Here is a 20,174-nt window from a genome sequence, read left to right as displayed (position 1 = left end):
AGTGGTAGACATATATAGCTAAGGTTGACTACCTGATTTTAAAATGTTTCATTATAATTTGTTAATAAGCACTTTGTCATCTTTTAAGATGTTGTGTTTATCCCTTCACTCCATCGTCATAGCTATTCCTGGCCTGCCAGGTGAGGCCAGGGGCTTCTGCTCTGAGCCCAATACCTCCCTGTTCACCCTGTGTTCTTGATAATGCCCTGCACAAAGTATAATCATCACTTATTTCATTATCTGTTTTCTCCACTATCCTAATTCCATAAATAGTGGCCACAGTCTATTGCCGGAGAGAGCATTTCAATGACACCTTCTTCCCTACTTTCCAGGAAACAAGGTCAGGGAATGGGAGTAGTGGTAGCTCTAGCTAACAGAGGGCTCACGGTGCGTCAGCTTCACTGAGTTTCAGGTGCCTTCTCACCCCGTCCTCTCAAAACATTGAGAGGCAGCTCCTGTCAGTAGCATACCCATTCTACAGATGGAAGAAATAATGACAGATACCCTCAAAGTCCCCAGCTTCAAAATGGAATGTTGACTGTCAGGTGATGGAGCTAGGCAGCAACCCAACAGGTGCTCTGTGTGAAGGGTTGGCAAACTCTTTCTGTTAAAGGACCAGGGAGTAAATATTTCTGGCTTCGGGGACATTCAGTCTCTGTTGCCAAGTTCTGCCCTTTCAGCACGGAAGCAGCCACAGGCAGTATACAAACGAATGGGCATGGCTGAGTTCCAGCACAACTGTATTTATGGATGTTGAAATTTAGATTTCATCTAATTTCCAAGTGTCAAGAAATAATATTTTATTTTTGATTTTTGAAAACTATTTAAAAATGTAAGAAACCATTCTTAACACACAGGCCATAGCAAAACAGGCAGAGAACCAGCACTGGTCACTGGCGGTCTCTGCTGACCCTTCTCTTCTTTGTCACCTGCTGTCCTTGTTCTCACCTCTTCTTTTGAGACTTACTCCTTGGAACAACTTTGCAACAGTTTCTTAATCAAGCCATTATGTATTTTATTTAATTAATGTTTAATTAATTTATTAATTTTAATTAATGAATTAATTTTTGGCTGCACTGGGTCTTTGTTGATGGGCACAGGCTTTCTCTAGTTGCGATGAGCGGGAGCTACTCTTTGTTGTGGTGCGTGGGCTTCTCATGCGGTGGCTTCTCTTGTTGTGGAGCACCGGCTATAGGCGCACGGGCCTCAGTAGTTGTGGCACGCGGGCTCAGTAGTTGTGGTTCGTGGGCTCTAGAGCACAGGCTCAGTAGTTGTGGCGCACGGGCTTTGTTGCTCCGCGGCATGCGGGATCTTCCCAGACCAGGGCTCGAACCCGTGTCCCCTGCACTGGCAGGCGGATTCTTGACCACTGCGCCACCAGGAAAGTCCCGCATTATGTGTTTTAGCTTAGATTTTAAATTTTTGATTGCTACAGGAAAGCAAAGCCCAAAGAAAACAAGATTTACCTTCAGATCCAAACATCAGAATTCAACTCACAGGCACCCGAGAGAGATGCTTCGCTGGGGACCGGGTGGCAGAGATGAGGACGGAGTTATCATCTGAAGAAATGCTCAGAAGCCCTAAGCTTTTCCTCCTACTTGCCTGCCCCTAAGTCAATATCAGTTCTAAAGAACACTAAGTGTGCTTTGTTTTGTTTTATTTTCTTTGTTTTAAGTCTCTCAGAGCCCTGGCTGTCTTTTATCTACTTATCCTTTCCAGTGAGAGCTGTTGGTGGTTACCAGGTACTTAATTATCTAAATTATTTGGAAGGTCCAATAGAATTTAAATACTGTTATAAAAGAGGCCTCTGTAACTGGTTTCCTAGAATAAGTATTGTTTTATTCACTCTCTGAAAGAAAATGTCTTTGTATTTGTAGGTGCCTGTGTTGGCAAAAGTATTTCAACATGTAGCTTTCTTGGAGGGCACCTGGTTTTTAAACATGGTGATTCCTCCAGCAAACTCCAGCCCATCCCTGCTTACACATAACGCTCCTCATCCAAAGGCCAGGATCACTGTGAGCTTTTTAGGGAAGACGTTTCTGCCACTTACATTCTAAGAATACTTTATTCTATTTCACTCTTGCTTTTAGTTCTTGTTGGAGATACTAGAAGGTGAACTCATGCCAACTATGGAATATCACAGTAAATATAGCAAAAAGAGGAGTTCAGTTTACTGTGAGTTAGTAGTAACTGGTTCAAGGTCTGGTTCAAGAAGTGATTTCATTCCTGGAGTACACAAAGACTTTACTTAAATTTCTTTAAGTGTGAGACAAACCACAAAGACAATATACTGGGCACCCTTCAGAGTACATTGGGGGAAAAGAGATTCTAATGTGAATTGGAGGCATGATCAAAGACCTGTGGTCATTTTATAAACACTTATGGCTGGATTGGCTAAGCCAGGGGATGGCCTCGGGGACTTGAGATCTCTGGATTCTGTCCTGGATGGCATCTGACCTTCCCTTGAGAATGGACGTGGGCTACTTGGAAACCTGAAACCGTGCCCTTGGCAAAAAAACCCACAAAAACTAAAAACCAACTATACTTCGATTAAAAGATTATAAATAAATAAATAAGCAAAACAAAAACACATCTGGACCCATGGAGGGGACCTAGCGCTTCATTTCAGCTTCTCCCAAGCAAAGCCCTGACTCTGTATCTTATCTTTTTGACCATCGCAATTATACTCTTTACTGGTAACAAATATGTAAATTGCAGGCTTTGAATCAGTTTTTCAAATGTGTATCAAAAATGCCCTCTCTAATCTTTCTTAGAATCCTTGGGCAAAATTCCTGAGGAAGGCTTTAGACAGAGAGGGGTCATCGTTTAAAACAAGAGAGAAACCTCTGTCTTTCCGCTCAGAAGCCATGTCTGGACAAATTAGATGGCCCTGTTTCTGGAAGAGAGGCAGGTCAGGCTTTACTTGAACAACACAAGGTTTGCATCACAGTGTGGTCTGTCTAAACAGTGAAGGATTGCGTGTCTGCAGACCCAGGAGCAGCTCCTATGTGTCAAGAGACGACGTTGGGCCTCTTCCCTTCCTGCCTTCCTCGCTGTGGCTACAACGAGCCAATGTGAATCCCATTAGAGGAGGGTGGAGGGCACAGATGGCTTGTGAATACTTGCAAAGCCCGGGAGGTGTGACTCAGGCCTCAGAAAGCAGAAGAAGCTCCTGGAAAGGGCGTGGCAGCCAGGGGCCCCCTCCTTCCCGGCAGCAGTGAAGTCCTGTTCCTTCAGCGAGCATGTGCTGAGCGCCTGCTGTATGCCTCTGTCATCTTGGGCTCAGAAAGGCCGAAGGCAGCTACAGGGTGTGCTGGGAACAGCGCCCACATGGGGATTCACAGTAGGAATGAAGCCTTTGTGAGGCCATTTTGGTCGTATTGTTAGATGAGGAGGGTCAGCAGGGCCAACCTTTTAAGCAGGTGGAGGGATTTGAGGGTCTCGAAAATCACCTCCCCAGTCCTGCCCCAACGTTTCCTTCAGTGCCTGGAACCCAACCTTTAGAGATTTCTCCCTGCGGGTCTTGAAAGCCAGCCACTGAGATGGAAGAAAACGAGCAACGGGGACGGGGTCGCCTACCAGGTAGGAGCTGAGTGGAGTGGGGACGGGAGGGGTGGGGACGGTGCCTAAAGAGGGCAGGTGACCGCAGGGCAGGAAGTGCTCCCTGTCGGCCTCACTCCCTGGGGCACCGCGTGGCCATAAAGCAGCAGCCTGATGTCACAGAGGAGACCCGACCCTGGAATGAGCTGGATGTGACTCCCAGGCCTCCTCTACCATCTACCGATTTTATGGTTTGTCCCAGCCTCCATGCCACCTGGTCCCCACATCTGCGTCCTGCAGGGACCCGCCGAGCTTCCGCTGGAGAAAGAACCGAGCCACCCGACCAGCTCCCCCCCTGCGCCTGGTTGCTAAGGGCAGTGTGTCCTGTTGTTCACCCCACTTCGGCCTCCTCCCTGCAGGTGAGGGTTCAATGTCTGATGCTTCAAGATGTTGGTGGAGCTCCCAGGGGGTACATTAGTCGGGGTTAAATTTGCCTGGAACTGAAATCCCCCAACTATCAAAGGCTTCAACTGGATAAAAGTTCTTCCTTTCTTATATTCAAGAAGTTCGAGGCTGCCTGCCCAGGGCTAGTTGGTGGCTTGGGGAGAGCCCAGGTGCCGCCGTCTCATTGCTCTGCTGAGCGGGGCTTCCCAGGTCCCAGGCGGCTGCTGGGATGTGCCCATCACATGCACACACGTTGCAGGGGATGGACCACAGTGTGGAGGACAGGCTTCCCTTGAGGACACTTCCTGGAAGAGTGGGGAACTGAGATAAAAACTAAGTTGGAGAAAAACAAGATTACATTTCCAACACGTTTGAATTTTATGGCCTGAGAACTCGTGGAGTCATGCCCTACACATTGGTCTGCAAGTTAATATTCTTCCATTTCAGGCCACATGGGTCTGAGTCTTTTTAATGACTGCATAGTGATGCACTGAGCGAGAGAAGTTATTCAACCATTTCTGTTCCTAGAATTTGGTCCCCTTCACTGGCAATTAAATGACGGGGATTTTGTTGGCTTTCCTGCCCCATCTCGTTTGCCATACCCCCTCTGCCCGGCCTGACTCTCCTTGGGGTGGCCGGGGAGCCGTCAGGACAGCGGCCCGACACTGCCTCCTGGCCAGGCTTTTCCTCCCAGACGGGGCAAATGGGCTCCAGGACTCGCTGCACTCGGCCATCCTCCACAAACCCTTCACAAGCTCCGCTTTAACACCTTCTCTTTCCGGTGTTTGTCAGAAGGTCCAAACAGTATACAATCTATCTCTACTCTTCTAAGCATTTTGTGTGCTTAAATGTATTTTTCTTGCTGAACCAAATCTGGTTTGATTCATCTTATGAAATCATTCTGTTCCCTCTCTCTATTACATTTCACATTGCGTATTACATTACATATGAAATCATCCCAAACGTACATGACTGCATATGAAATTTCTCAATAGGTACATTTCCCAAACATCTCAGTTAAAATTTTTGCTCTGTCTTAATTAAGTAACTCCCTACCCACTAGGTACTATACTTACCCCTCAAATGCAAGCGCATGTGTTCTGACCTTCTGCCCCTTGAGGAATATGGAGGGAGGGGGACTCGCTGTCCCCGAGGCTGCTGCCCCCTTGGGGAGTGACATCGTAGATCCCAGGGACCAAATGGCCTCTTGTTTAGCAAATCTGCCTCCCTTGGCCCTTTTGGGCATGAAAGCTGGGTTGGGAAGGAGATAAGAAAACAAAGAGATGGCTAATCTGTAATTTATAAAACTGGAAGCTCAAAGCTGCCTTCTAGATTAAAAATGGAGGGACAAAGGGGGTCTTTAGAAGAAGGGAAGGAAGCTAGGAGATGTGGGAATGAGGCTCACATCTGAGGAGGCCCGCCCCGCAGAGGTCAGGAGGGCTCTCATGTGCATCCTCTCATCCCAACCATGACACCCGTCCACTGTGCTTCCCCCAGTGGCCTGAGAACAGGAGGCCTGATCGCAGCTGCTAAGTGCTCCAAAAGGGACGTACTGCCTGCTTTTCACACGCACCCTGGCTGGTGATGTCAGGATTCTCTGCTGGTGCCAGGAGGGTACAATGTGGGTATTTCAAGAGCTTGAGGACAGAGCTTGGTGACACATGGGCCCATCTTCTAACCTCTTCAAGTCAGATGCTAGTTTTGTTTCCATCTAGTCCTGGAGGGAGGGTCTGGACTATTTAGAGGGTCACACTTGGTCATTCAGTTACCCTAGTTTAGAGAAACCTTCTCAGTGTTCCATCTACGCCTCAGTGACCCTCTAACTGTATTAAAATGTTCCTCCCCTTTCCAGGCCTAGATTTCAGGCCCTTCGTCCTCCATCTCTCTGACTTCTTCTCCATGTGCTGACATCCCCTCCGACTCCAAGCACCGGCGCTCATAACCTACGCTCTGTGATTTACTGTCCAGTCCGAAGGTCCGTGTGTCTCTAACTGTCCAAAGAATGTTTGGTTTTTAATCTGCTCTGCTATCGCAGTCCCAGACATTAATATCAGTAATAAATTCTAGAATAGCTCTTCATGAAAAGAAGTGCCCTTGAAACATTTGGTAGTTGACCTGCGTACGGCAGGCTTTTGTGGCCTAATCTTAGGCTCAGTCCAAATTTGAACTTGTGGCCAAGTGTCTTGGAAATACTTGTAATTTCACTCGTGGTTGAGGCTGCCTCTGCCCTGCCTGCTGACAGAGTCAGTGGGACCATCTCATACGCACTCCAGGCGCCCGTAGTTTAGTCTCCCATACACAATTTGCTTGAAAGAAATTAAGATGCCAGGAAGAGTTGCTGTGGCTAGGCCTATAGGGACAAGAAAAATTCAAAAGTGGGGGGAACGTTTTTGCCAAAGAGCAAAGACTGTCAGGGATGACTAAGGTCACGCTAAAAAGACAAAGATGCCTACATATGGAGGGCTCATAATGGCCAAGCAGGGACAATTTCAACATCATAGAAACAGTAATTAGAGTCTATTGGAACAAGCTGGGACTATAAAAAGCGTCACAATCCGTGATAATACTTAAAAGGAACAAATAATAGGAATTGAGCCAAGGAAAAAACACACATGAGTTTCCAATAAAGTTTATAAGGCATTCTATTAATTGTTCAACACAACACAATATGAATTTGCTACTCAGGGTTAGATTAATGCCAAGGTTAACAATCATAAATCAGGAACAGATGTAGAAGGAAAGAAAACATGCTTAAAATATGTAATGTCTATGGTTTGATCATTTCAAATTAAAATATGTGGGCCATCCAGAATTAAACTGACCTGGAAACCAAGGTCAAACCTTTCAGGGACTCATTCCAAGTTGAGAACGATAGGTTAGGAATAGAGCATGTAGACTTGCTTGGTCCACATGGGAAAAGATGACTCGAGCAGGGGTGGAGGGCTGGAAGATGGAGAGGGGCTACAGAGGTCCATGGGCATTGCCCCAACCATGACTCACAATGCCAACAGGTAGCTGCTGCTGTGGGCCTGGCTGACCAACAAGCCAGTTGTGTGTTGGGCAGAAACAGTCATGGAATTATCACCTTCAAAGATTAAAAAAATAATAATAATATTTCAAAGTGATACAATTTCTTAATTCATCCTGAAAAAATGGAAATTACGAGACTGTTCCTTCCTACCTTATCTATCACACTCTAATAGTAACTAGAGTCAAACCTTCAAGTGGCACTATAAATCCCAGGCCAGCACCCTGAAAAATTCTGAAATTTTTGCAGACATGGGCTCTCCCCACTTCCTCCTGCTCTTGTGGACATGATCAGGGAGGGTGAAGACAGTGAACGGGCCATGGCCCAGTGAGACCTGGTGAAGCCCACCTTCACGGGATTGCGTGGTACCCCATGGAGGAGCAAGTCCGAACTGTTGCCTTGATGACTGAATTGGAAGATAACAATCAGACATGTGCACTTAAAACAATACGTATTCTTCTTCTTTTTTTCAGAAAATTTGAGGGACTCACTTGATGATAATCCACTAACAATTAGCCGGAAGGCTAATAGGGGAGGGGCAGAATAAGATGAAAAACCCATGACTAAAATAGATGACTAATAAGGACCTACTGTATAGCACAGGGAGCTCTACTCAATACTCTGTAATGACCTATATGGGAAAAGAATCTAAAAAAGAGTGGATATATGTACATGTATAACTGATTCACTTTGCTGTACACCTGAAACTAACACAACATTGTAAATCAACTATACTCCAATAAAAATTAAACACAGAAAAAAAGAAAAACCTATGACCCAATTCACAGGCATGGAAACATATTGTCCAGGGATTTGGGAAATAAAACTGATGACCCACTGTCATTTGAAATTGGGAGATTCTTGAAGATTTTTCCTTTTCCAGTACAGTCCCTGTGGACCAGCTACTCCTGACATGGTCGTGATTGTTCAAAGCTGGAGACGCAACCCACCACGTCTGACCACTGGAGTTCCAGGTCCCAAACCAAAGGCTGCCCTCTAACAAGAAAGATGGATTTCCATCTCATCCCAAAGGCTCATGGAAGACATACAAGTGGCCCTTGAAATCTTGTTCTGTGCTGGGTTTGCTCTAAAGGACAGTTGTGCAATGTTGGACCACCACTATCTGTGGGAAAAGGCTGGGTAATTCTAACATTTGGTGCAGGAATCCTGGTTAATTCAGTCAAAGTAGCATAGTTTCTGGCAATGCATGTGTGAGAGCCACTGCATAGAAGGATGCAGAGATGCTAATTAATTGTAAGTTAAAGAAAAATGACGCACTTGGTAATGACAAAAAAAATCAACACCAAAGAAATACAGTGAATGAATTAATGACCCTAGGTAAAAATGCTCTTACCTAGGAATTGGATCATTACCCGATAATCATTATTGTCAGGCTGCACAAATGGACCTCTCTCACCCATATCCCCAGACTTTTATTTTGTCTTGGATAAATAAAGGCCAAGATCAAGGCATACTATGCCTCAAGAAGTACCTTAACTGCTTCCATCAATTGATCAATCCATCAATCCAACCATCCACCATTAATTCACTTAGCAGTCATTAACAAACCATCTATTATGTGCCAGACAGTTTAGGTACTGGGGATCCAGTTAGAGAAGAAGAAAGACAAAATCTCTTGCTCTTATAGAACTTAAATTCTAGTTGGGGGAGACAAACTAAACCAATAAACAAATGATTTAAGTAATTTCCAAAGGACGTGAAGTCACACAGGACAACCGGATGCAGAAAGACTTTAATGTAACCTCCCCACCCCTTGGGCTAATTTAGTAAGTAATTCTGTAAAAAATGTTTTCCTCTTTTCTCAGATAGAGAATATGTATACATTTATACCTTGGTTCCTGAAAAGTGTACATCCCTTCTCTCTTCTGAGGAAGGATTAAAAATACATGTAAATCCTTTTATTTGACATTCTTTTCTGCCACCTGGTTGTAACACCCCTTCCTAAATCTATTTAGACAGAGAATTGTGTCTTAGTTTACTGTTCTTGTCCAGTAAGATTTGTTGACATTAAAACTCTGGGAGGCTGTGAGTGAATTTCTTTATGAAGCTACAAATTCTGCCTTCTTAACTTTCAGTTGCTGGAGTGGAATGGCCCCCAATTCCCAAATTTCAGCTCTAGGCAGTGGGCACACTATTTTATTTGTCTGCTTCTAGTGGGAGCAACAGCTAAGGGCTTCCCATCTGCCCTTGTAATTTTCCAATCCCCATGCAGAAGGCTGAAAGCAACTCAAGTAATATTGAGATACTGTTTAGGTGTCACATTTAATCAGAAAAAATGGGTGGGTGGAATCCTTTAACGAACATCAGATTTAAAAAAATATTTTTTTTTAATTTATTTATTTTTGGCTGTGTTGGGTCTTCATTTCTGTGCGAGGGCTTTCTCTAGTTGCGGCAAGCGGGGGCCACTCTTCATCGCGGTGCACGGGCCTCTCACTATCGCGGCCTCTCTTGTTGCGGAGCACAGGCTCCAGACGCGCAGGCTCAGTAGTTGTGGCTCACAGGCCTAGTTGCTCCGCGGCATGTGGGATCTTCCCAGACCAGGGCTTGAACCCATGTCCCCTGCATTGGCAGGCAGATTCTCAACCACTGCGCCACCAGGGAAGTCCCAGACTTTTTTAAAAAATAAATTTATTTATTTACTTATTTTTGACTGCATTGGGTCTTCGTTGCTGTGCTCGGGCTTTCTCCAGTTGCGGCGAGCAGGGGCTGCTGTTTGTTGTGTTGCGCGGGCTTCTCATTGCGGTGGCTTCTCTTGTTGAGGAGCATGGGCTCTAGGCCCAGGGGCTCAGTAGTTGTGGCGCATGGGCTTGGTTGCTCCGCGGCATGTGGGATCTTCCCGGACCAGGGCTCGAACCCGTGTCCCCTGCATTGGCAGGCGGATTCTTAACCACTGTGCCACCAGGGAAATCCCCAACATCAGACTCTTGATGCCAGGACATTTCCATCTCATTGTGAGCCAAAGAATCAAAGCGCAGTCTGGCCGGAGATGGGGGGCAAACCCATTTTGCAGGGAATTTAATCTGTTCTAATATCCACTTGTCTGTACCCACAAACTTTGAAGAGTGACCCACACATTCTGCGTGTGTGACTATGGTGGTGACATTTCCATTTAATAACAAGAAACACACTCCAGGAAACTACCTTAGCTATTAATTCTAGGGAAAAAAAAATGTAGATTTCATAATCAAAAAAGAAATGAGCAGGGAAAACGTAACCAAACATTAGAAAGATTTAGGAGTTCAAGCCAAAATGACAAACACAAAAAGTGAGCTATCAGCGAATGTTTCCTTTTAAAAGAGTTCCCCCCACAAAAAGGGGAAAATTCAAGAAAATCTCTAATTCATGTCCTCTCCCAGTTTCTCGAAGATAATGAAGTCATGAAAAGAGAAAAGAAATTTTTAATAGATATACAGTAAGTCCCCTACATATGAACCTTCAAGTTGCGAACTTTCAAAGATGTGAACGTCCGTTCCATCAAAGTCAGGCGAGCGTGAAATTGCAGCTTGCCCTCCGTCTCCTATTGCTGACGATCCTTCAGCTCTACCATCTCCCACCTCCTCTCCCTCCTCCAGTCAGTAACTCTTCTTGCCTGTTCACTCGATGCCAGCCCCTGGATGCCAGCTGTTGTACTGTACTACTGTGCCTTTCAAGGTACTGTACTGTAAGATTAAAACTGTTCTCTTTATTTTTTGTGTTTGTTTTTTATGTACTGTTTGTGTGAAAAGTATTATATAGCCACTACAGCACAGTACTATATAGCCGATTGTGTTAGTTGGGTACCTAGGCTAACTTTGTTGGACTTATGAACAAATTGGACTTCGAACGCGCTCTCGGAATGGAACTTGTTTGTATGTAGGGGACTTAGTGTATTACTTTTAGAAGAAAAAAATCTGGAACAGCAACAGAGGCAACAAAGAGCACATTGAATACTACAGAAAACCAAATTAGTGAATTAGGAGGTGAGCTTGAGAAATTCTGCTAGAATGAGGAGAAGTGTGGCAACGTGAGCAAAATGAGGAAAAAGATAAAAGTCAAGGAAAGCGGAAACCCTCGATGCAATACGCATATGTAGAATATTCGATATGAAGTTTCCTTTTGTTTTACTCCTAAGGTTGGGGCTTCGTCTGAGTTCCACCGAAAACAGAGGAGTGCTTTGCTCGGGAATGGAATCTGGGCGAAGCTGGCAGTGTGGGAAGAGGAAGTGGGGCAGGGACCCCCTTCCACACGGCAGAGATGTGGTGATATCCAGAATTACTGGACCGAGACAAAAGGCCTTCCAATCTCATCACACCAAAGTTACCCCACAAGCACGGAGACAATCCTGAACACCCCTAGAAGGTGGGGGATTCCAACAATGCCCTCCAATTTCCATCAAATACATTCCGGTTGAATTATCTAAAAGTGGAAAATAAAACCATTTAAAATACTAGAAGACGATATAGGCCAACATTTATATAATTTTAGTTTAGGCAAGACCTTCTAAATACAATACCAATCAAGAAACCATGAAGGAAAACACACATAGATTTGTCCACTGAAATTTTAAAAACATTTCTATATGTGAAAAATCCCAAATAAGAAACTAAAAGGCCAATGATCAACTCCAAGACACAAATTGAGGATTCCATGCCAATCAAAGGGTTAATATTCTTAATATATAAAAGGCTGTTGCCTATTAATAAGCAAAAGTGGAAGATCCCAAAGGGAAAATTGGCAAAGGACAAAAATAGTCACATTACAGTAAAAAGAAAATTGCCAAGAAATATGAAAACATGCTCAACCTCGCTGCTCAAGGAAACGCAGGGAAAACAGCCTTGAGGTGTGATCTTTTGCTGATCAACTTGGCAAAACTGTGTGTGTCATTGGTGTGTGTGTGTGTGGGTGGGTGAGAGAGAAAGAGTGAGTGAGCGAGAGAGAAACTGTGTGTGGGGATGCAGACATGGAAAAGCACACTCTCCTGTGGCCTGTTGGTGGAATTAATTTGTAACACATTCTGAAGGACAATTTGATACATGCAGCAAAAGTCTTTAAATGTGCATCACATAGCTAGTAAATGGAAAACTCTCATCTCTACACTATCCCAGCTCTTAAGCACTCCTGTCTACTGCCTCAGCTTTACTGCAGTTGCAGACACAAAGTAACAGCAGTAAAGACACGTCAAGCCTCTCTCTGTCTCTGGCCTTCCTCACTTCTCTCTGACACTGTCTTCCCTCTTTATCTTCTACTGTCTATTCACCCCATCGCAATGACTTACCTAGTTTGATCTGTTGGAGAACCCTGTTTAAGTGGTTTAGTGGGACTTCCTTTCCTTAGAGACACTTGACCAATCCCCCCTTCTCTGGGATGCTTTAGAAAGAATCACTCACTAGTTGAACTTGGCCACGTTCTCTGGAGCCAAATTTAAAAGAAGGGAGGGGGAATCTCTTTTTTAGAGTTTCCCTTTGTCCTCTCATTAAGTTAATTACTATCTCCGCTGCACTTCACATGGAATAGCATTCTCTTGCCCCTAGAAGAGAGAAAACTGTTATTTTTTTAAAAAACGTGTTTGAGCTGAGATAATGATGTGTCAGTGTCTCACCCGGGGCAGTCAATTCCCACGTAGGGAAATTAGAGACAGCCGGGCTTGGCTTTGGAGGAGTCTCCAGAAAGCACCAGTGGCTGGTCTCCTTTGAAGACCCAGGAACAGATGTTTTCCTGGCCTCCCAACTCAGCACGGCTCAAAGAAAAAAGCAACCCACATTGTTGGCTGTGGGAAAATATTTTTGTGCATTTTGTACCAACTCATGTTGATAAGGGGCCTAACAGAGCCTGTGGGAGGGGATGGAGCTTTGGGACTGTCTCCTGGTTACGTTCTGAGTGTGAGGGTCCCAGCCAGGGGACATGGGACATGGGGCACAGGACGTGGGGATGTGGGGAACGCTCCCCAGGTGGGAGCAGCCTCCCAGACAAGAATCAGCCAATATCCTAGTTATTTATGATGGTTGAGGCTCAGAGCCTAAATGGTTATTCAGAATAGGGAATTAGAAAAAGAACCACAGAATAAACCCAAAGTAAGAAAAATGAAGATAAAGATAAAAGCAGAAAGTAATGAAATATAAAACAGAGATGAAAAGAGATTGAAATCAACTATACTTCAATACAGTTAAAAATATATATTAAAAAAAAAAAGTAGAGACTGATAAAAGAAGACCACAGACACAAAATGGAGTCACTGATGCTAGGTCAGGCCACCAAACCAGAGCTTAATACCTAACTTAACTGAAGCTTCAAACTCCCCCAGAAACACAGCCTTAACCTGTCAATCAGGAATTTTCTGGTCAGTACCAGTGAGGGAATCTGTCACACGGGCCCTCTCCATCCCCCAAAGTAAGGTGAGGTAGCCCACCTAATAAGACCCCTCTTTCACCAAAGGAAGTTGACCTAATCTGAAATAATCCTATTTTCTGTTTATGACTTCCTTGTCCTGCCTTTAGGAACTTTCCCTTTCTGTCACCCTCTGGAGCCCCACTCTACACGATGGATGGGACACAGCCTGATGCATGAATTGTTCAATAAAGCCAATTAGATCTTTAAAATTTACTCGGAGGAATTTTGTTTTCTAACAGGATGCATACATACGTGAGTGTGTGTGTGTGTGTATGCATGTGTGTGTGTGATAAACATTAAAAGCAAGGAAATGAGAGAGACAAAATCTGGAATAGTTGTTACCTTTGGTGTGATGGGGGCTGGACCAGGAATGGATTCGGGAAGGAAACCTTTATCAGTGACCCATCTGTCACATAGGTACGTTTGTAGGCACCAAATACTGACTAACAAATATATATATTTTTAACTTTAGTTATTTATTTATTTAAGCTGTGTTGGGTCTTCGTTGCGGTGCGTGGGCTTCTCATTGCGGTGGCTTCTCTTGTTGCGGAGCATGGGCTCTAGGGGCGTAGGCTTCAGTAGTTGTGGCACACGGGTTCAGTAGTTGTGGTTTGCGGGCTCTAGAGCACAGGCTCAGTAGTTGTGGTGCATGGGCCTAGTTGCTCCGTGGCATGTGGGATCTTCCCGGACCACGGATCGAACCTGTGTTCCCTGCATTGGCTGGCGGATTCTTAACCACTGTGCCACCAGGGAAGTCCCTAACAAATATTTTTTAAAAAATACATGCATTACAGAAAATCGAGGAAATGCCAAAATTATGAAGAAGAAAATTTATTATTATCCCTACTCTAAATCTTGATGCTATTTCTCTTTGAACCATTTTTGGATCAAAGTGTTTCTAAAATGTTTTCTATTTTTTCTTGCTTTCTGAAAGAGTACTTGAAAATACTTGAAATTGTTTTTACGATTTTTGGTTGTTTTGTAGACAGAAATTGCTGTGTGGTGCTCTAAGGTACCGACAGTCTCAGGACCTCTAGACCTGCTCCTGGACGTTTGCCCCTTTGTGAAGTGTCCCGGGGCTGTCGAGCATGGGCAGTTAGTTTCTAGTGTGTCTGTTTTCTTAGATTGTGACGGGATACGTCACACTGCTAGACTCTTCTGAAATGCCTCTTTAGCCTCTGGCCCCATATCTAATAGCCAACCTTTTTCTTTTCTCCCTAAATCTCTCTCTCATCTGCCTCCCTCTCTCAGCCCCTGCTCAGGCCAGCACTTGGCGGCTCCATGCCTCCTGCTGCCCATCCCAACCCTCCCTGCCCGACTCTCTGCCCACAAGGTCAAGGTCAGCACCCCTGGCCACTCTGGCCACACACTGAACCTCAACCACCCAGGGTATTTTCCCCAAACCTGCTGCCATCTCCGCATGGAACGCACTTTCTCCTTTGTCTGCAGATTCCTAGAACTGTAGCTAAGTGTCAGCTCCCCAGGGAGACCTGTCTCCATTCAGGAAGCAGGCCCAGCTCTGACTTTGGGAGCGCAGGCATTTCCTTCCTGTTTGTCCCCAGGCACACTCTCTACACGGTGCTGTCGCTACCCGGTTACTTCCTCCATCGCCCATGAAGTCAAAGCCCACATCCATTTTGTTCATCTCACCCCGACGCCTGGGGTCATGCTGGCGCCATTATTCGGTAGCCCGTAATTCCCAAGTAGAGAAGACCTGCACACTTGGACTGTACTGTGGTTAGTAGCCCGTGGTTAGCCCTCTAGTGATGAGGGACATGCCAGGCACGGTCCTACACACAGCACCTGTTTGTTGTGTTTGAACTGGGCCCCTGCTGGGCTATGACCTCCGGGGCTCAGCGTCTGGGTCGGCTCACTCCTCCTACAGAACTACCCTTGTAGTTCTGCCTGACATGAAAATCATCACTGAACATCTGTTTGGGGGTAAATACCTGTAACATTCCACAAGTTTTCCTGGGGATGAGAGTTGGCTTAGAAAACATGAATATTTTCTGAGCCAATATATTGTGCAAGCAAAATATGAATATGGACCTTTTCAGAATTCTTCTTCTTAATCAAAATCTAAAGATGATAAACATTTTTGTCATTGGCAGTAAAATCTCAAAAAGAAATGCTGGCTGCAAGGAACCCTTGGGACATCTGGAGCTGGGAAGGGAGTTCCGGGCTGGGACCAATGACTTGGAAATCCCAGCCAGCACCTGGTGTTCGGAGTCATTGCTTATTAGGAGTTTCCGGGCACACGAGCACTGAAGTGATTGAAGGACCAACGGCACTGGGATGGAGACCACTAGTTTCCACAACACAGCCAGCCTGGTTTCCAGGATTAATGCCCTCTGCCCCCACGGGTCGCTCCCCAGGAGAGCCCTAAGATTCTGGGTCATAGAGTGCCTCTCTTTCGATGAGGCACCAGAGGGGAGATTGCTTGGTGTCAAAGGGCCCTGGATTGGCCAGGGAGAGTGGGTGTGGGGAGGGAAGAGAGGCAGCCCAGGGACAAGGGAACCCGGAACGTGGATGCCTCAATTTTGCCAGGACCAGTCGTGATAGAGGTGGTATGTTTGTGAGATTTATGCTTGAAGCAAAGCACTGGTGCAAGATGTGTTGGACTCCAGGCAGGGAAGACACAGAGTGAAGGCACATTGATACCACACAAACCTGAAAATTACAGCAGCTGGAGAATGATGGATGTGTACACCTCTCACTCCACATCTTCCTGCCTTAAAGAAATTGTTGCCAAAGACATCTGAAAGTGAACTTGAGCCCAAGACCCATTTGTCTGATGACATAACGTAGAGGCAGACTCTTTTGGAAGAGAAGTCTTTGCCAAGTCACTTTTGATTCCAGAACTTAATGGGGGTCAGTCCAGCTCACGGCTTCAGAGTCCTTGTTAATCGTGGATCTTGTACTAAAAGCTGCCAAAAGGGAAAAGGGAAGAGAGTTTTATTCTTTGGGTTCAGTTCGGGTAGTAGTGTTTTATACACATTGTCCTATTCGTCGAGTCTTGCATGAGAGAAACAAAGAAAATTCTATGTTTTGTTTAAACTACCAGCATTGGGCTTAGGAGAAGCTCATGAAACCAGCCTCTACTAAAACGGTTTACAGGATTACCCCTCTGTGATGATTTTGTGTCCAGATTAAACATGATATCTGGGTGTGTCTGTGAGGGTGTTTCCGGATGAGATTAGTGTTGGAAGCCGTGGACTCAGGAAAGGGGGTGGCTCTCCCCAACGTGGGCGGGTATCATCCAATCCATGGAGGGACTGAGCAGAAAAAGAAGCAGGGGGAGGGAGGGTTGTCCCCTCCTGCCATCCCCCCTTCCTGCCTGCTGTTGAGCTGGGACATCTGTCTTCTGCGCTGGGACTGGGGGTTACAGCATCGGCTCCCCTGGTTCTCAGGCCTTCAGACTTGGACTGAATGGCACCACTGGCTTTCCTGGGTCTCTGGCTTGCTGACAGTAGATCGTGGGATTTCTCAACCTTCACAATCGTGTAAGCCAAAGTTTCCTTTCATGTATGTGTATATGTATATATCTTCCATTGGTTCTGTTTTCTCTGGGGAACCCTGACCGGCACACCACTTCTCTGTGAAACTGTAACTGAGCAGGACCCTATGGGGCCTTTCTGGGACAGACCCCCTCCCCCATATCCTCTGCTGTATCTCCTCTCTGAAGTACCCAGATAATAGTATCTCATGCATATGTCCTGAGTTTTTCAGATGCTAAAAACCACCACCAAAGAGAAGAAATTAACTACTTGATGATCATGTAGCCCCCAGACCTACTGGTGCCTAAGGACTGACAATGCTAAGCCCTGTGACACTGCCCTGTTACCTCACCATCAACCAGTCAGAGAATTGTGCATGAGCTGATCACCAAACCTGCCACTGCCCCCGACCCCCAACCTTGTCTTTAAAAATGCTTTGCTGAAATCCTTCAGGGAGCTGGCGGGGGGGGGGGGTTGGGGGGGCATGGGCCACCCATTCTCCTTACTTGGCCCTGCAATAAAACCTTTCTCTGCTCCAAACTCTGACATTTCGGTTTGTTTGGCCTCACTGTGCATTGGGCACACCGACTTGTGTTGGGTAGCAAAACCAGCTGATGACCCCTCAGCTCGTCTAGGTGGCCACATTCTAATGTGCCCACCCATCTGCATCTCCTAGTTGAGTTACAGGCTGATGAAGGATCAGTTAGATTTGTTCCTATATCTGTTTTTTCTCATTGAACTTGGTATTGTAATTACCTAATTTGATGACATCATGTAACCTGATGAAATAGGAAGGTGAAAATGCATTTGTATTATAATTTGATTAAAGTAAATTAAATGCCTTCTTGATATTCAGTGAAATGAGTACCTAAAAATGTCATCTAAACGTGGGCAAGTCAAATGTTAGAAAAAGTGTGGTAAGAATCTGGGATTTTGGATTCAGGTTGTTTCAAAGTGTTTTGAGTTCTGTCTCTACTTTAAAGAGACCCAAATTGCAAATCATAAACAATGCATTAGGTTTATGCAAGAAAGAGCACGTAGAACTCCTATCAGGAGGCCTACACTTAAAGAAAAGATCTTCATCTGTCGTTGAAGAAATAGAAATATGTTCTTTTTGTTTTAGGTTAAATTAAAATAATAGTCTTTGATGACTGGGATGTTAGGTAATGGGGATTCTGCTGATCACATCTTACAACACAGATAGAGTGGTCCCCTGCCCTTCCACTCACAAGTTGCCTCTCCCAGTTTACACAGCCAACCCATTTCTTTTCCTCAAGGGTGTTGGGGCTTTTGGGGATCACCACCCCCAGAACACACCCCGAGGCCACTGGGTCCAGCCTGGAGGTCGCAGCCCAGCCCACCTCAGGGCATAGGGAGGGATCCACAAGAGGGCCATGTCCACGAGCGCACTGACATAATGTGAGCTCTTCTTCTTCTTTCCAAATTGCCACCTTTTCATCTGACTTCTTGCCTGTTTGCCTGCTTACAAAAAATGGTGTTGCATTCCTGGCACACAGAAAAAGGAATGCGGATTTTAGAATGTTAATTGTATTGCCCTCTCTGTGCTCTTATTATGTTTTTATTCCAATGTTTCTTTCAGTTTACAAGAGGTGGAATTGTACCCAGGGGTCAGCAGACTTTCTCCATAAAGGGCCAGATAGTAAATCTTTTAAGGTTTGTGGGTCAGAGAATCTTTGTAGCAACTACTCACTCTGCTGCTGTCACTGCAAAGCCGCCATAGAGGGTATAGAAGTGAATGGGTGTGGCTGTGTGCCAATAAAACTTTATTTAAAAAACAGGCAGTGGGCTGGATTTGGCTTATGGACTGAACCCTGTGTCTACAGCAAGAGTTCTTAACTAAGTGAAGGATTGGTAAAACCTGTGAAAGTGTATGCAAATTTGGGGTATGTATTTTTCTGGAGAGAGGAACTGTAGTTTTCTTTGGATTTCAAAGGCATTTTTATCACTAACTTTAAGAAACATTGCTACAGAGAAATGGCCTCTTCTGGGCCCCCCTAGGATTTAATTTTTTAAAATATTGTACTTTTAATCATTTATTTTCAAAAATTTTGTTTTGAAATAACTATAGATTTACAGGAAGTTGCAAAGATAGTACAGAGAGGTCCTGGGTCCCCTTCACCTAATTTCCCCCAATAGTTACATCTTACATAATTAAAGTATAATATCAAAACCAGGAAATTGACATTGATGCAGTATGTGAATATGGACCTATGTCATTTTATCACTCATGTAGGTTTAGGTAACCACTACCATAATTAACCACTAATCTGTTTTCCATCTCAGTAGTTTTTCTTTGAGATTGGTTTTTATCACTCAGCATAATGCCCTTGTTATCCATTCAAGTTGTCTGTGTATTGTTGCTTTGTTGCTTTTCTTGTTGAGGAGTATTCCTTGGTATGAGGGACATTTGGGTCATTTCCAGATTTTGTCTATTATAGATTAAAAACTGCCATGAGCAATTGTGTATGGAATTTTTTGTGGATATATGTTTTCCTTTCTCTGGGATAAATGCCCAGGAGTCCAATTGCTGGGTGATATTGTGAGCGCATGTTTAGTTTTTTTAAGAAACTGCCGAACTATTTTCCAGAGTTAATCAGTTATTTTTAAAAACAGCATGAACATGCCATGGACATGCACATGAAAACATAAAAATGTAAGAATTACAGAAAAATCTAAAATCTTTCCTTGTGCACTGCCCAGTCCCATTCCTCCTCCCCCTAGATCATTAGTTAGATGTATATCATATCATTCCTACATTATTATTCCAAAACTCACCTTTGCCCTTCATCATGGAGGTCTTTCTATGGAGTAGATGTACATCTTTTTCATTCCTTTTGAACCGTTAAGTCGATATACCATATTTATTTAAGCATTCCTCATATTTAAGGACTTTGGCTATTTCCAGTTTTTGCTGTCATCAACAAATGATGCAATGAATACCTCTGAGGTGCATCTGTATACACATTTGTGTTTCTCAAAGATAGATACCTAGGGGTGAAATTGTTGGGTCACAGACATGTGCATTTCTACTATTGATGGACACTGCCAAATTGCTTCCCTAAAGAAGGTGCCAATCAATACTCCTGCCAGCAATGCATGAAAGTTTCGTCATATCCTCATCCATACTTGATATTTCCAATTTTATTAAGTTTTATTAATTTTAGTAATTAATCTGATGAGTGAAAAATATTTCATTGTTATTTGTATTTCCCTGACTAACAGTGAGGATGCACATCTTTTTTGATATAACTTAACCA

The 20,174-nt window shown here is 44.5% G+C and overlaps 1 protein-coding gene and 1 long non-coding RNA gene across 4 annotated transcripts in view; both read left to right on the top strand.

Moving 5' to 3' along the window:
• LOC309634461 (solute carrier family 22 member 1) overlaps positions 1 to 1,639 on the top strand; it is a 34,218-nt gene extending 32,579 nt beyond the window's left edge. For all 3 annotated transcript variants that reach the window (XM_082404575.1, XM_082404573.1, XM_082404574.1), the window contains one exon: positions 1,436 to 1,639. In XM_082404575.1, coding sequence (XP_082260701.1) covers positions 1,436 to 1,612 — 177 coding nt within the window. In that variant the 3' untranslated portion in view covers positions 1,613 to 1,639. The remainder of the gene's footprint in view (positions 1 to 1,435) is intronic.
• A 1,950-nt stretch (positions 1,640 to 3,589) lies between these two features.
• LOC309634517 lies at positions 3,590 to 11,129 on the top strand. The gene is made up of 3 exons (XR_014248169.1): positions 3,590 to 3,959; positions 5,837 to 5,959; positions 7,262 to 11,129. It is a non-coding gene; the product is annotated as an uncharacterized lncRNA (long non-coding RNA).
• The last annotated feature ends 9,045 nt before the right edge of the window (positions 11,130 to 20,174 follow it).

This window comes from Balaenoptera borealis (assembly GCF_965194805.1).
Source record: "Balaenoptera borealis genome assembly, chromosome: 9".
NCBI classification, from domain to species: domain Eukaryota; kingdom Metazoa; phylum Chordata; class Mammalia; order Artiodactyla; family Balaenopteridae; genus Balaenoptera; species Balaenoptera borealis.
This window is presented reverse-complemented; position numbering and strand designations above follow the sequence as displayed.